The 14,789-nt window shown below is 33.2% G+C and overlaps 1 protein-coding gene across 4 annotated transcripts in view; it reads left to right on the top strand.

Annotated features, from left to right (window-relative positions):
• The window catches only part of TMTC2 (transmembrane O-mannosyltransferase targeting cadherins 2), a 382,782-nt gene that overhangs the window by 189,814 nt on the left and 178,179 nt on the right, over window positions 1-14,789 (top strand). For all 4 annotated transcript variants that reach the window (XM_054696178.1, XM_054696179.1, XM_054696180.1 and 1 more), the window contains exon 3: window positions 6,370-7,198. In XM_054696178.1, coding sequence (XP_054552153.1) covers window positions 6,370-7,198 — 829 coding nt within the window. The remainder of the gene's footprint in view (window positions 1-6,369; window positions 7,199-14,789) is intronic.

The following is a 14,789-nucleotide window of genomic DNA, read 5'->3' as shown; positions in this document are numbered from 1 at the left end:
TTAGACTGTATTTATGGGTTATAAGAGGAAGAACATGGGTACAGTGACTTTTTTAAAATCACAGAATATCAAGGGCACATACTGACCGTATGAGTGATCACTGCTGCTGCTGACTTTTATCACCTGACAGTGTTTTTCAGGTTCCTCCACGCCTATGCATGACCTGTCTATAGAGTGGGGAATTATGTCACCCTCCTGAGAGTGGAGGAGATATATATATATATATATATATATATATATATATATATAATTTGGATTTCTTCTCTATGGGAGATTTGTCTCTTTTCCCTAATCATATATGGTATCTTTTGCTTACCAGTGTGGATGTAATGGTATTTATTTTATGTTTTTGGTTTTAAAACAATACTACTTTCCTTATTTCGTTGCTCACGTTTTTCCAATTTTAGCCATTGGGAACTCTAACGCTTTGTCACATATTTTTGTCAGTGTGTGTATGTGAATGTTTGTTTTGAACACTTCTGTACTTTTTAGCACTATAAGATGTTACAGGCTCATATTATGTATTTCCTACCCCAATCATAAAACCTGTCCTTTAATCCAAGGAGCCCTGGTCCCTGTTTCTGAAAAATAGTATTAGAAAGATGTAGACACTATGTAACACCATTTAAGAAATAAAACAAATTTTAAGGAAAATCTCTTCCAAATATAAGTAAATGAAAGAAGCATAGATGGTCATCTTAGGTTTCCTATTTATATTACATTTTAAAAAAAATCCCAAATAAAATTTCCATTTTTCAAATATTAGCTATTATAATATGCATGAATAAATATTATAAGGATTTTCAAATAGACCGTGATTGAAATTGGAATAAAAAATATCTATCTTCTCTGGTAACCCTTTATTACTAAGTGAACAAAGATATGTTTAATTTTAAACTTTGGTTAAATATCATGTGTTGATTTATAAGATACAAGAAATAATAATTTGATACTCTTTGCATTTTTATATAACCGTATTCTCCCTTGGTGAAGACCGTTTTTGGTAAATTATAATTTGCTTTAAAAAAATCTTTAAATTTTCATTAGCAAATTTAAATCTTTAATTGATCTGGATATACTAATGCTCTCTGGTGGATGTTTGTAGTGGGAATTCTTAATATTATGGTATATTATAAAGTCAGCTTGCATAAATGAAAGAATATCTTATCATTTAAAATGCTGAATATCTAATGACTTTTTATGCCTTTAATATTTAAATTCCTTCCTCACAAACACTGGATATATCCATCAGTTGAATCTCTCAGTACATTAGTAAATCAGACATTAAAATTCTCTTGTCTATTCATTGGTATATATGAATTTGTTATATAGAGGTAATTATTAATAAGAAAACTTTTCTTTTGAAGAAAACAGAACTACCTTGGCAACTTGGTTATAGCAATAATCACATGAATATGTTCTAGAAACAGTTATTAACTATACTTTTAGCCATGTATTCTTCCTGTCACATATTCAGAAAAATGTGCTTTTATATTAGTGTTTTGAGGTGAGTATACATTGAGAACTATTTTAGACGGGAGGGCAACTCAGAAAAATCCCATATTATTGATGTAAGAAAATCTTATGACTTCAATAATGAATGGTAGATACAAAATAAAGGATACTAGATTTTTGTTATGTCTGGATAGTGTTTTCACTCAGTTATTCTTACAACTTTCAGATACTGATTTTTATCTACTTCATTATTACAATTCTACTATCATTGCCAAGGGCTTAATTTGGAAGTAAATGAGCCTTATGCTTAAGTAATTTATTTTCATTAGTTTGCCAAAACGTGAGTCTCATGATGGTTTTAATACTCTAAGGCAGAATGTTTACATTTTTCTTTCATTGAATCTAAAATATTCCTTTGGTTTCATTTTTGTCCTAGAAAAATTTAAGGTGAGAAGACATTATTGAAGCTGACTTCATGAATGGCAGTTTTCCTGGAATAATAGAGAAAGGAACTGCTATACTTGATTATTGCTTAATTCTTATGCTATACTCTTAAAGACTTCCATAGAAGAAAATAATTCACTATGGGGCTTCTGTAAAGGTTGCTAATAATTAATACATCAGGGTCTTCTCATTACATTTGTCTTCATAGTTTAGATGGTATATGGAGAATTTTAAATTTTTTTCTTAAATTTCTCATTTTTTTAATTTAGCTATCCTATAATTGCCTATGTAGGACAGCTGCAGAAAATCCCCCTAAAATTTGTAATTAGAAATATATAATTTCTTGCTTTTAAAGTGATGATTAGAAGTGAGCCTTTTCCCAGTCCCCTTTTTTTACATTTTAAATGGACAAGTTTATTAGGAAAAGGAAAGGAGAGAAAACACTTGCATAGACACGAGGGGGCCGAGACTCCCTTTTCATTTAAAGAACATTAAAAGAAGATGACTAACATTTGATTTGGAAAAAAAAAAAAAAAAACTGATTTTCATAAAGCAGATTATATAATTTTAAAAATTAGTAATTGAATTAAAACAAAGTTACCCTTTCCATTCAATAATTGATGTGAAATGTATCTGATAATTTTTGTAGGGATATAATAATTTCTTATTCTACATTTGGAATGAAGTTGTACTGAGGAAAATGTTACTTTTGGAAAAAAAGGTCATTACTTTTTGTGTACTTTTCATGAGAAAAAAGATGGAAGCAGGCAGAAAATGTTGTAATACAAAGGTGACAAAGACAAATTTCTGTTTATGATGACAAGTTATTTTAAAATGGTCTTGAAATTGTGCAATACTGTTTAATTTATGAACCTTCATGGGGCATTGGGAATGAGAATTTATAACAGATTTCAAATGTGTGAGATAATGATAGGTAGAAACTGACTTTTGGTTTGAGGGTCAGAGTTATTTTAAGAATTATTTATGTGAATGCCTACAAATGTCAGGCTCTGTATTAACTTTTGGGGATTCATAGATGTGATAATTATTATATCCCCAGATCTATGAGAACTTTTGTCTAATACTGAAATTTTATGCAGTATTTTAATCCAATTTTCTTATGAGTTAAGGAATTTACTACCAAAGTTAAGATAAAAGGATCACAAAATAATTGTATGTAGATTGAGTAGGAAGATAAAAAAGCATTTTTTTGGTGTTGAGAGACAATAATCATAAAATGATAGCTTCAGTAAAATTAAATATAGACATATGCAGGAACTAATACATCAGATACTTATATACCCATAATCAGAATTTAGATTTGTTAACATTACTATACACTGTTTCAGAAAAATCTAACCCAGGATGTGTAAGTTTAGCATACCATATTGTCAAAACTTTTTGTTTTTTCCAACTAATTTTTAGGAGCTGTGAGTTAATGGAAACTATTCATAAATTTGAAGACATCTTTGTCTCTTCTTGGTTGGTTCACCTGCTGCCTTTTCCCTAGAGATTTTATCCTTTCATGTTTGATAGTTATTTCTAGACACCAGAAAACAAAGACTATACATATATTTGTATGCTTTTGTGAAAAATATGTGGTGTTTTTTCCTGAATAGCCATATGATTTTATAATATGCATAATTTGCAACAAATTTTTTCTCTAGTTATTTTACTATGTCATTTGCCATAATAGCAATATGGTCTTTAATGTTATATATGTATATATATATCTGCATATCTTATGTATCACATATCATTTATAAATATGGTTTATTCTCTTTAATTGCCTTTTAAATTCAACTCATATGGATATACTATTTATTTCCACATTGTTCTAGTGAAGTTTTTCGCTATTTTTGCTTTAACGACAAAGCTGCATTAAACTCCCTTGTATTTAGATTTAAGAAGTTAGATTCTTTTCACATTCATTTTCATTTTAGTTAAACATACAAAAAATTATTATTTGTCTTTTTGCTGAACTTCCTCTCTATATTTCAAATGTTTTCTTTCCTATTGTATTGGTTGTGTTTTATGAATTTTAATTACATTATTTTTTTCTGGGAATAAATCCTCTGCCTCCGGTATATTACAACACAATTTAAATATAATATTTCAACCCTAAATTCTATTTATTACAAAGATTTTAATTTTGTTGTAACTTGAACTTCAGGACACTTATTTATTACATTAAGAATTCAGTTTGTCCAAAACTGGGAAAAGCATTATATATGTTTCATTATGGTGTATTCATTTGGAATGAGGAAGATTTGAGAGAGAAAAATGTTTTGTGAAATGAAAACCAGAGTCCCCCACTATTTTTATTGTCAGTGCTGAGAAGCAGACTTGTATAGATATGTGATAATTCTTATACGTGGCTGCATTAAAGTCACCTTTGGAGATTTTAGACCAGGACACCAAAAGTTCACAGTTGATACCAACAGTACTTTAAGTTAGGTAGTATGATTCTTTTCCTCCAGAAGTGTTTTTCTAGTTAGAATACAGAAAACTGCAGGAGTACAACCTCTTGTTTCTCTTCTGACAGCCATGCATACAGTACCTGGTAGAAAAATACCTGTCTGACAGCCTGCCCCGTACAGCAATCTTAAAGATGTGTTGAATGAACTGATTATGTTTTTGTTATTTAATTGCAATTACTTTTAATGTTCCTACCAAAGGACATACTGAGATCATCGTTTAGTTTACCAGATATTTGAGTCTCGTCTTCTATGTGTGGAATTTCACTAATTGTAAATTTCAAGTCTATATTGGCAGTTCATTGGTGCTCTGATTCCTTAGCTCAGAAATACATGTGCTGAATCAACTGGGCACACCAACCTAAGATGAAAGAAATGCTGTGACTTACCTGCATCATCATTGGGCTCCTCACTGTAGCTCAATAAAAATTCATGAATAAAACCTTTCTGTACTTTTTTTTTTTTTTCATTGTATTTTAGAGACTCTCCACTCCAGAAACAGTGAATGAGATTAGAAGAGAGATTTGGTTTTATCAGAATCCTATCTTCATAGGTACTTATATTTTAAAAATATTCTAGAGACTGCATTAAAGAAATTGAAAGTTGTGATTTCAAATATAGGTTGATACTTGAAAAAGTGATACCCAATCAAAACTGTCCACTCTAAACATTTTAACATCACTTCTCTTTGACCTATTAGTTCAGTTTTCCTTTAATAGTATCTTTATTTAGCCCTTTCAGACATTGCCATTAAGTTAGAATGAGTGTATGAGAGCATTTTACTTTAGAACCTTAGTGTTTCTTGATCTTAGTAGTTATGTCAGTGGTTCAAATGGAAGCTGTATTTTGGAAAATATTTTTAAAAATGTAAAGTGTTGCATAAATCCATGCTAGTATTTAATACTTGCAGTTTTTTTTTATCTTACTTTCTCAGCATTTAGACTTCTTATATTTACCAGTGAAGTGTTTTCTTTACTTGCATTTTTATTATGTAGTTTATTGCCTTTAAATATTCCCCCACCCTACTACAAACTACAATAATTTTGATCCCACTTTCAATCTCTGTGTATTACTTTGATAACTTAGTAGAAAATAACTGCTAAATATGTTTTTATTAAAAATAAATGAATGAGGTATATATACAATGTCTGAATGTGGGCAATAGGAGTTCCTATTACCAGTGGCTCATCAAAGATGGGCTAGGATGTTGTACACTGCATCTTCAGGGCTTAGTTTGTTTGAGGTCACTAAATTCTTATTTGGATAAAAGAGTTTGCCAGGAAACTCATTAATATGGATGCTCTTTGGCCTTCATTCTTTCTCTTAAAGTAAGTAAGTCCATTATTAAAGTCATTTTACTTTTAAAAATTGCCATCAACATGAAAAATTTGGGATTCATGGGGAGTGTTACTAAATGTTTGATGTCACTGATGTCAGTGACCATATGGGTCAGCAGGTGAAGGCCAATTAATAAATTCTGCAAGGAAATTCAAGACAACGAAATGGAAAATGGCAGAGATATAGCTGAGTGCTATTCTTACTTTAGAGCTGAGCTGAATGCTGTCATATTCCTTATATTTAGCATACTTGGTCTTTATTTTCCCTTAGAATCAAAACTATAAAGTGAAAGACAACAGTTATTAAAAGCAGTGGTTAAGTACTTCTCATTCATGGTCTCATTTTGATCTGATACCAATTCTATTCAAGAATTTGTAGAAGTCAGGTAATTGCAGATTTGCTTGTTAATATTTCAGAGAAGAACCAAAGAAAAGATATTCATGGAAAGTTACATACAAAGTAGGACCTCACAGACTTTTTTATATTAAAATTCCCTTGAGCATACTTAGAAGATGACGATGAACTGTTTGAGACATAGTGCCATTTTTTTTTTAAACTGCCCATTTCAAAATGTTTCTTATCTAAATGTTAAGTGAAATGTTCCCATGCTATCATAATGATGATCTTAATTTTGTCCTCTCTCTTTCATTTTCAGAGGAAGAACTTTTCTCTTTTCCTCAGCATTAGTTTGTTAATTTTCTGGGGGACCTCCCTTTTGGGTGCTCGTTTATACTGGATGGGAAACAAACCACCAAGCTTTTCCAATTCTGACAACCCAGCTGCTGATTCGGACAGCCTCCTGGCACGCACGCTCACTTTCTTCTACTTGCCAACCAAGAACCTCTGGCTGTTGCTATGTCCGGATACCCTCAGTTTTGATTGGTCAATGGATGCAGTGCCTCTGCTCAAAACAATTTGTGATTGGAGAAACCTACATACTGTGGCCTTCTATATCGGACTTCTCCTCCTTGCCTACTACGGTTTGAAGAGCCCCAGTGTGCAAAGAGAATGCAATGGGAAATTTGTAACAAATGGCAAGCAGAATACAAATGGACATAGCTGCCATTCAGATGTGGAGTACCGGAACTCAGAAATTAAGCCCAATTTTGGTTCCAAAATAGAAAATGGAATTAAAAGTAATGTAGCACAGAGAACACAACTTCCTTCTACCGAGAACATTGTTGTTCTGTCTTTATCTTTGTTAATAATCCCCTTTGTTCCTGCCACGAACCTGTTTTTCTATGTCGGCTTTGTAATTGCAGAGCGAGTATTATATATTCCAAGTATGGGCTTCTGCCTCCTCATTACTGTGGGTGCCAGGGCCCTTTATGTCAAAGTCCAAAAGCGTTTTCTCAAGAGCTTGATTTTTTATGCTACAGCTACATTAATTGTTTTCTATGGAATCAAGACTGCAATAAGGAATGGAGACTGGCAGAATGAAGAAATGCTGTATAGGTCAGGGATCAAAGTAAACCCAGCTAAAGGTAATATTTTATGTTTTTGCCTGAACTGTTTACTCTTTGCTTTTTTATACTTTTGCTTCTTGCCTTAAAACATGATATTTAGGAAGAATATTTTTTGCAATATCCTTGTCTTTTTTTTCCAAAGCAACATAAGAGATTGGTTGTACAACCAATTTAGCGACATCCAGTACTCCATATTTGGAATAGAAATGTATTATGTTTGTGAATGCATTTGTCTATGGGAAATAGAATTCCTATTTTGGAAAAATATCAACTATCGTAAGAATGAAAAAAACTTGCTTTCATATTTTTAAATACTGATGGCAACATCTTTGTTATCTTCATATAGTAAGTCAGGTCACCCTGCTTAAGTATCTGTCAGCTCTTCTGTTTTTCAAGCGCTGCCTGAGAAAATACCAGGAAACTAACATTGACATCTTTCAAAGATTAGGAGGTAAGGCTACCTCTGAATCTTGAATTTGTGTCTCTAGGTGTCAGTGTGTACGCATGCAAGTGTGAGTCACCCTTAGCTTTGCAGAAACCAACTATTCTGAGTATTGCTGAATAGTTACCACCTTCTTAAGAGATCTTGAGTTATGTAGGGAAATAGGTTTTTCTCTATACAATAGGATCTATCATCCTTTTCATTATTGTTTTTGATTTAGAAAATTATTTTTGCAAATCTCAGAATATATAGCTAGAATAGAAAGTAGTCTCCTTTAAAGCGTGAATTAATTGGCAAAATCTGGTTTAGACAGTTCAATGGAGATGAGAGCCAGAGAGACCTGAATGAAAATAAGCATACATTTTTAGTGTGGAAATATATGATAGCAAATAGTGCCATATGTTCTTGCTATTCATAAGCCATATTTTAGTTATTTACATTTGAATTACAATTGCTTACCTAGTATTTGAACTGGATTTTTTTAACACAATTATGTATCCGGCTAAAAGTGTGAAACTATTCCAGTATGCAGTGGCCTACTGATATGTATCAAGAAATACATCTAAAAGTTCAAGACTCCCCAGAAGCCATCTGATATCCGTTTCTGATTGTCAATTAAGTTGAATTCAGTGAGCAATTACATGTTCCTTTAAGATAAGGAACTAATTGTTTGTACTTGAAATGTTTATAGATTGCAGGGATTTTAATGGGGAGTGAAAACATTAAAAGTGAGCTAGTACATAGTAAATGATTCCATAGTTCACAAGGAACTATCTTTACTATTTGGCATTTCTAGTAGTGAATGTTGCAGTTTATTGAATACTGAACCCAAATCTTGCTGTAAAAATTGTTGCAGCAGTTCTCACACATGCTTTAAAGTTAGTTTTTCTCCCTTGTAAATTTAAGTACATAAAGTAAGACTGTGTTGCCAGTTTATGTTCCTGCTGTTAAAAACATACTTGGTAAGGAATTCAAAGAAAAGAAAACCCGGGATTTTATTTATATCACAGAGTGGTTCAGTTATTGGTTAAGTTTCAGGTTAAGCAACTGTAACAAAGAGCCAAGATAACTTCAGCTTAAATAAGATAGGAGCTTTGTTCTTTCCTATAGCAAACTCAGTTTGTGCAGCCCATAGCAGATAAGATGGCGCCATGGGTTTTAAGGGTCCAGGTTCTTTCTCTTATGCCTGTTCATGTGATCCAGAAAAGCTCATTATCACATCAGCACTTCAGCTAACAGGAAGAAAGGGCAAGTGGTGGGTGTACCCATTTCTTTGAGAGCATATCACAGAAATTGCACATGCCATGTGTGCTCACACACTGATGGCCACACCTCGCTGTGAGGAAGGCTGGGAAATATTATCTTTAGTCTAACATTTTTCTAACATTATGCTAACATCTAAACTAAATACCCAGCCAAATTTCATAACTCTTCTAGAAGTGGAGGCCAGATGCTAGAGCATAAATAGCAGTCTCTGTCCCAGAGTAAGCAAAAACATATTGTTAACTCCTAGATATTTTCCAGCACTAGCTAACATTACTATAATTATGGGTAAGTTATTCTGGTGACAGGATTAAAATGTGTGATCCTTTTTTTCATTCATCCATTCAGTCAGTACAGCAATTATTAAATATATCCTGTTTTCCAATAAATTTCCTTGTGTCCTTCCTAATAAGTGCTGTAGTATTTAGGCACTTCATATATTATTAAATGAATACACAATTGACATTTAACACATCAAAAATTGAATTGAGCCCCTACCCCACCACCTATACCATGGCCAGCAGTTTTACTTGATGCCTTTTACCATCTCATTTGATGGCTACACCATTTTCCCCAACAGACATGGCCACACTATGATGTCATGCATATTGCCTCTATTTTTCACACCCTACATTAATTTCATCAGTAAATCCTCCTTGCTCTGTCTTCATAAGTATATCTAGAATTTGACTTCTGTTTACCACCTCTACTGCTATTACCATGACCCATGTCAACATCATGTCATTGGGTTATTGCTAAAGGCCTCTTACCTGATTTCCCTGATTCTGTTTTCTTGCCTGTTAGCATGTATGTGTTGTATTATGCTGTGGCTTAGTTACAGGGTACATTGCTGCAGGTGGAGGACCTTTGCTGTGTCTGCGGGTATGGTCACCATTTCCCCTGTCCCCCACTTCCATACTGCTGCCATGGAAGTGGCTCATGCCTTGGACTACAACTCCCAGCATGCCATGCCTGAACAGGGTGGGTGGGGCTATTGGGATGGAGGAAGGAGTGAGGCTGATATATTGGTGTGAGATGGAGAGGAACAAATAACTCCTTGGGAGACTGCTTCTCATTTTAGTTCCTGAAGGCTTTAGCCTTTTGGCAGGCAGGCTCTTTGGAGACAATGACAGCCACCATCTTTACCTCATGGTGGATTATCCACGCTGAATGGTACATCTTAAATTTTGGTCTCTACTTCTCTTCTAGCTTTTTGGGGCCTTTCCTGGCCTTTCTGACAATTTGTTCTTTGGATTTGTTCTCCTGGTGACTTTGTTGTTGGACTTTACCAGCCCAGCTGGGTATTTGCCTATGAATATCTGGGCATTTTGGAGTTTGATTTGAAGTCTATTATATGAAATTCATTGTTTCTCTCTCTCTCTCTCTCCCCCTCCTCTCTTCTCTCTCTCTTCTCTCTCTCTCTCTCTCTCTCTCTCTCTCTCTCTCTCTCTTCTTGCCAATTGAATATACTAGTATTCCATTACCCAGCTTTGACACATGCAGACAAGATGGAGACTTCAAATGGGCAACATCAGTTTTTCCCCTTAACACTTTGAGGTCCCTGGGTATCCCTTGGTTTGGCCCACTATCAGTTTTTGGTTCCCTGACCAGGAATGAGCCTCCAGGTAATAGGTTTATTGTTTGCTGTAGGAATCAGTGTCAAAGACCAAGTCTTTGTTCTTGTCCTTCCTGTTGTTGTAGGCTTCCCTAAAAACTCAGAATCTGTGTTTGTATTTCTTACCACTATAATCCTCTAAGAACTCCAGTGCCTTATTTTCTATTTATAATATGCTAATAATAATTCTAGCTACAGTTATTTCTGTAGCAATTATGAGACTGTCAGTAATCACCCTTAAGGCAAATTTTATTCTAATATGTTATGAGACTAGCAAAAAATTTAAAAAACCCTTTAAAGTCAGTCTTTCATAAGGTTATCTGAGTCACTTCATTGAATTAGGTTTTTTTCCCTCCTTTGAAAATCTTTGCATATTTTGGAGTACTTCACTTTACCCTGTGCTTTAATAAAATATGATTTTAAGCCTCATGGAACATTATACATTAAAGCTGCTGCCTTCAATAATGTGTCCCGTAGACAGCTGCCAGTCATTAACTGATTGGATGCAAATGATGATGGGTAAAGCTTGTCATAGTAACTGTGTCGCTAATTTATGGTTTAAATCTGGATAGTGGAGAAATGATAGCTGATTTGGACTATGTAAACCACAAGTCCTGTCTCATTATGTGGTTGATAATGTCAGGAAAATACTAGACATAGTTGATTACTGTAGTTTGCTGATTTGACAATGACCGCATTTTTATGCTTAGGAAAGAGGAAATTTTCTCTAATGACTGCTTTAATGAATAAGCCACATAATCTTTGAAAAGGTATTTTTCTTCATTAAAACATTTTATAAGCCATACTGATTTATTTATTTGGAAAAAAAGTTTCTTAATTTATTACAAAGGGGTTACTGTATGATCACGCCTCTTCTTGTCTCTGGCCTCACCTAAATCTCCACAGGTCTCGGGTTCTGACACCATTGATCTGCTGCTATGAATTTTAAGGCTTTATAAAATTTTGATTTTCTTCCTCTCATTTTCCATAGCTCTTTTGCAGTTTTGCCTCCTCCAAAGGTTCATTCATTCTTCAAGGTTTTGTCCAAAGCCCGCCTTTATTTTCCTTTCTGTGTAGGATATAGATCTCTGAATAGTATTTATCATGGAGGGCCATAAGTGGGTTTTGGAATTTCTGTTATTTTCCCAATGACCTCATATCTATGTGAACTTCTCCATGTAGGTGATTCCCCATTATCTCAAACTCATCACCTGTTTTCCAATTGCTTGCCAGCTTCCTAATTAAGGTGACAAGCACAGATTAAGAATTTTATAGATAAAAATTTTTATAGCTATGCATAAACCTAAAAACAAATGACAGCTTATGGGTAGTGTATCTGGTATACTGAGAGACATTCAATATTTTTAAAGTAATAGATTCAAAATCAAATGAATTCTTTAGAGCACTTTATTAACTCGAATAGCTTGCTTTAAAGAATATAGGACTGATTTTTAACTGTTTGAAAATAATTCATTAAAAGTAATTTTAAATAGGAACAATTAAGCAGGGTTAATGAAAGGAAAGTTTGTTAATGAGCTAAAGTTTACTTTTAATAGCTGTTGGTAATGTGAATCTGTATAGTGATAATAGACCACTTGTATACACAGTGATGCACATTCAACAGATTCCTGAATAGCATTTTTCATTCAAGTTCATTTCATTATAAAATAATAAGAAAAAGAAATTCCAACCAACACTGAACTAAACATTTTTCAAGGATCTGCTTTTTAGTTGTTTCACTTAAAATCACAGTTTGCAAGAACCTATAGATAATGTTAAGTGAGGACTTCACTGCATTTGAAATTCTAAAAGTAATGATCCAAACATTCCTCCTAATGTAAATGACAAATATTTCCCATTTAGATATTGGAGAACCAGACAAAATAACTTTCAGCTATGCAACATTTGATAATCTTCCTTCCTGGATTTCTGTAAAAGTGGTACTTTTATACCAACTTCTCATAGTTTCTGATTTCAAGAAGCAAGATTTTTGAAGGAATATCATTTTGCATAGGAAACAACTCATAATTTAAGTGAAATCCAAATCTCCAATGCATGTGAAACTTGACTAATTCATTGTGGGTTTTATGGTTTTGGTTTTGTTTACCTCTAATTGAATGTCTTCTTTAACTATGGTAAATTGCAATTAACCAGCTAGCTTTCAAATTGTATATGAATTTTATTTCCTAGGTAATTTGTTTTGTTACTTCTAAAGTAAGATGAAAAATTTTCAAAAGGGGTTCATGTTTTTATAATAAATAAAATTTAGCAGTTATATCAGGAAGGTAAACCAATAAAATGTTTTGTTAAGATTGACTGGCCTGAATTAAAGAGCTATCAAATATAGATTTCCATGTTTTAGGAGAGATTTGGTAGGAGATAGCTAGCTAAAAGCACTAATAAAGGCTGATTGTGAGAAAAATGGAATGAAGGGTAGGGTAAATGAATGTGGTATATCTTTTCTCTTTTAGTAGAAAACACATAAAACAATGGGGCCGACCAGAATGACATGAGATTTCCCCATTAGCTATAGACCAACATATTTAAAAAGTAAATGTTACTAATTGTTGCATTGTTCTCTTTTAAATATTTGAGTCTTGAAGAAATCAAATCTGTTTTTTGGGGTTTTTTTTTTATTTGTTTTTTTAGTTGGGATAAATTGGTTGCAGAGTTCAAATGCACATGGTTTTCCTACCTCTAAGAATGGAGTGACACTTAAGCCTTTTCTTTTGTCCCAGGTCTAATGTCTGTGAGTCCAGTTGTGTGAGGAATAAAATACTAGACTAAAGCCAGTTCAGCGTAAATGGTCCTTTAGTGTATTATCTATCAGTGAGCCAGTTGACCTACTGCTACTTCTTTGTGATATCCATAAAGAAACTTTTGGAATCTTTAGAGGCTTTTGAAAATGCTCAAACCTAAAACTGGTGTTGACATAGATTGAATATATTTACAACTGCTTAATTTCAAAGGAACTGTAAATATTTATTAAATTAAATATGTTCTGATTTCTATAATAGATTTTGCGTTTGTTAAAATATAGCATTTTATTATAGCTATCTTTCATTAAGAAATAGATTATAGGGCTTCCCTGATGGCGCAGCGGTTGAGCGCTGGGTTGCGAAGCTGCCCGCAGCCTCTGCAGCGCCGGTTCAATCCCCTGCTGCTCCCTGGCCACCGGAGGAGGGTCCCACATGGCACGCAGACCTCTCCTGCCGCCCGCTGCTCCCCTCAGCAGTGTACTTTGGTCCTTCTGCCTGCTCTGCTCTCTGCTCTGGCTCTGGTGAATTCTCTCACCCTCCTGCGCTTCTGACTATACCCAGTGCTTGTATAAATAAATAAATAAATAAATCTTTAAAAAAAAAAGATTATATGTAATGCATATATATATATATATATAAAATTTAAGGAGTACTACTAAAACAAATACCTATTTTGCAGCTTAAGAAAAAAATATTACTAGTATCTTACACCTCCCCTCATACCTCTAATGTCAGTTTTGTGTCTCTCATTTTCTTATTATATTTGAGAACCTCCATTTCAATGATAAACAGAACTGATGACAGCAGGGTTTTTTGGCCCATTCTTGCTTTGAAAAGAATTTTTAATATTTCACCCTTAATTATGTGCATTTTAAGGTTTTTCTGTAGTTTTATCAGTTTTCCTCTTTATCTACTTTAAAATTTCATTTTATAAATTGATAGTGATAAATATAAGGATTTTCCCCCACTCAGTCTGTTAATTTGATGATTTATATTAAGAGATCTTCTAATGTTGAGCCTACTTTGCATCTCTGGAATAAACCCAGGAATTAGTTAACAATGAATTATCATTCTTATATTCTTCTAAATGTGTTTTTCACTCATTATCCTTAGTGAAACTGGAAGTACCCATTATATTCTGATTTTAGAATCAGTGAACCTTACAGAATCAGGTTGGTGTTTTACCTTTTTTTTTTTTTGTTGTTGTTTTTTGAAAGATTCAATATTAAATTAGAATCATCCTCTATATTTAATAGATTTTACTTATAAAACTGACTAAACTTGATGTTTTGTTTATGAATGTGTATACTTTTTTTCTGCTGATTTAATCTTTATGATCTTGGAAACATTCAGTTGTACTTTTGCATCAATTTTGGTAAATTTTTTTTCTGAAATTTTTTTCAGTGTAACTACTTTCAAATTTATTTGCACAAGGCTATACATATTATTCTAATAGTGTCTTTCTGGATTATTTGCTGCAACTGTAGTTTGAAACATATTTTTGTTCTGAGACCTTTTGGACAGCAGATG

Source organism: Talpa occidentalis, unplaced genomic scaffold (assembly GCF_014898055.3).
Source record: "Talpa occidentalis isolate TD23 unplaced genomic scaffold, MPIMG_talOcc4v2.1 talOcc4.16, whole genome shotgun sequence".
Classification (NCBI taxonomy): domain Eukaryota; kingdom Metazoa; phylum Chordata; class Mammalia; order Eulipotyphla; family Talpidae; genus Talpa; species Talpa occidentalis.
The sequence above is the reverse complement of the archived record's forward strand: the minus strand, read 5'-3'. Positions and strand labels throughout refer to the sequence as shown.